The sequence below is a fragment of the Mesitornis unicolor genome, unplaced genomic scaffold (assembly GCF_000695765.1).
Source record: "Mesitornis unicolor isolate BGI_N332 unplaced genomic scaffold, ASM69576v1 scaffold24645, whole genome shotgun sequence".
Lineage (NCBI taxonomy): Eukaryota > Metazoa > Chordata > Aves > Mesitornithiformes > Mesitornithidae > Mesitornis > Mesitornis unicolor.
The window spans coordinates 24,767-25,057 of NW_010187867.1; the positions used below are offsets into that span (position 1 = coordinate 24,767).

At 48.1% G+C, this 291-nt stretch overlaps 1 protein-coding gene across 1 annotated transcript in view; it reads right to left on the reverse strand.

The window, feature by feature from the left end:
* CELSR1 (cadherin, EGF LAG seven-pass G-type receptor 1) overlaps positions 1–291 on the reverse strand; it is a gene marked incomplete at its 5' end in the record, with an annotated part of 93,801 nt that continues 93,510 nt past the window's right edge. Inside the window, one exon of the mRNA XM_010185613.1 lies at positions 1–25. Within this exon, the coding sequence (XP_010183915.1) occupies positions 1–25 (25 nt within the window). The remainder of the gene's footprint in view (positions 26–291) is intronic.

A 291-nucleotide genomic window follows, 5' to 3' on the forward strand; every position in this document is an offset into this window, starting at 1 on the left:
TCAAATTGAAGTTTCGTTACTGCCTCTGTTAGTGAGAAGTAACCATGCAGGCTTAGGGTTAAACAGGCACTGGGGCAAACCACTCCATCCAAAACCACCTACTCCTTTTTAGTAAGGGCTCATGCTCCATGAAGTTACCACGCCTTGCCAATACAATGCTTGCAAGGGGAATGCTGCCCCAGAGAGCAAGCCCAGCTGGGAGAGATATTTCCAGGGCACACACAAGAGATGGACTCTTCAGAGGAAGCTCTCCCAAGAGCTTGTATTTGGCTAATGCTTAGGTGAAGATGA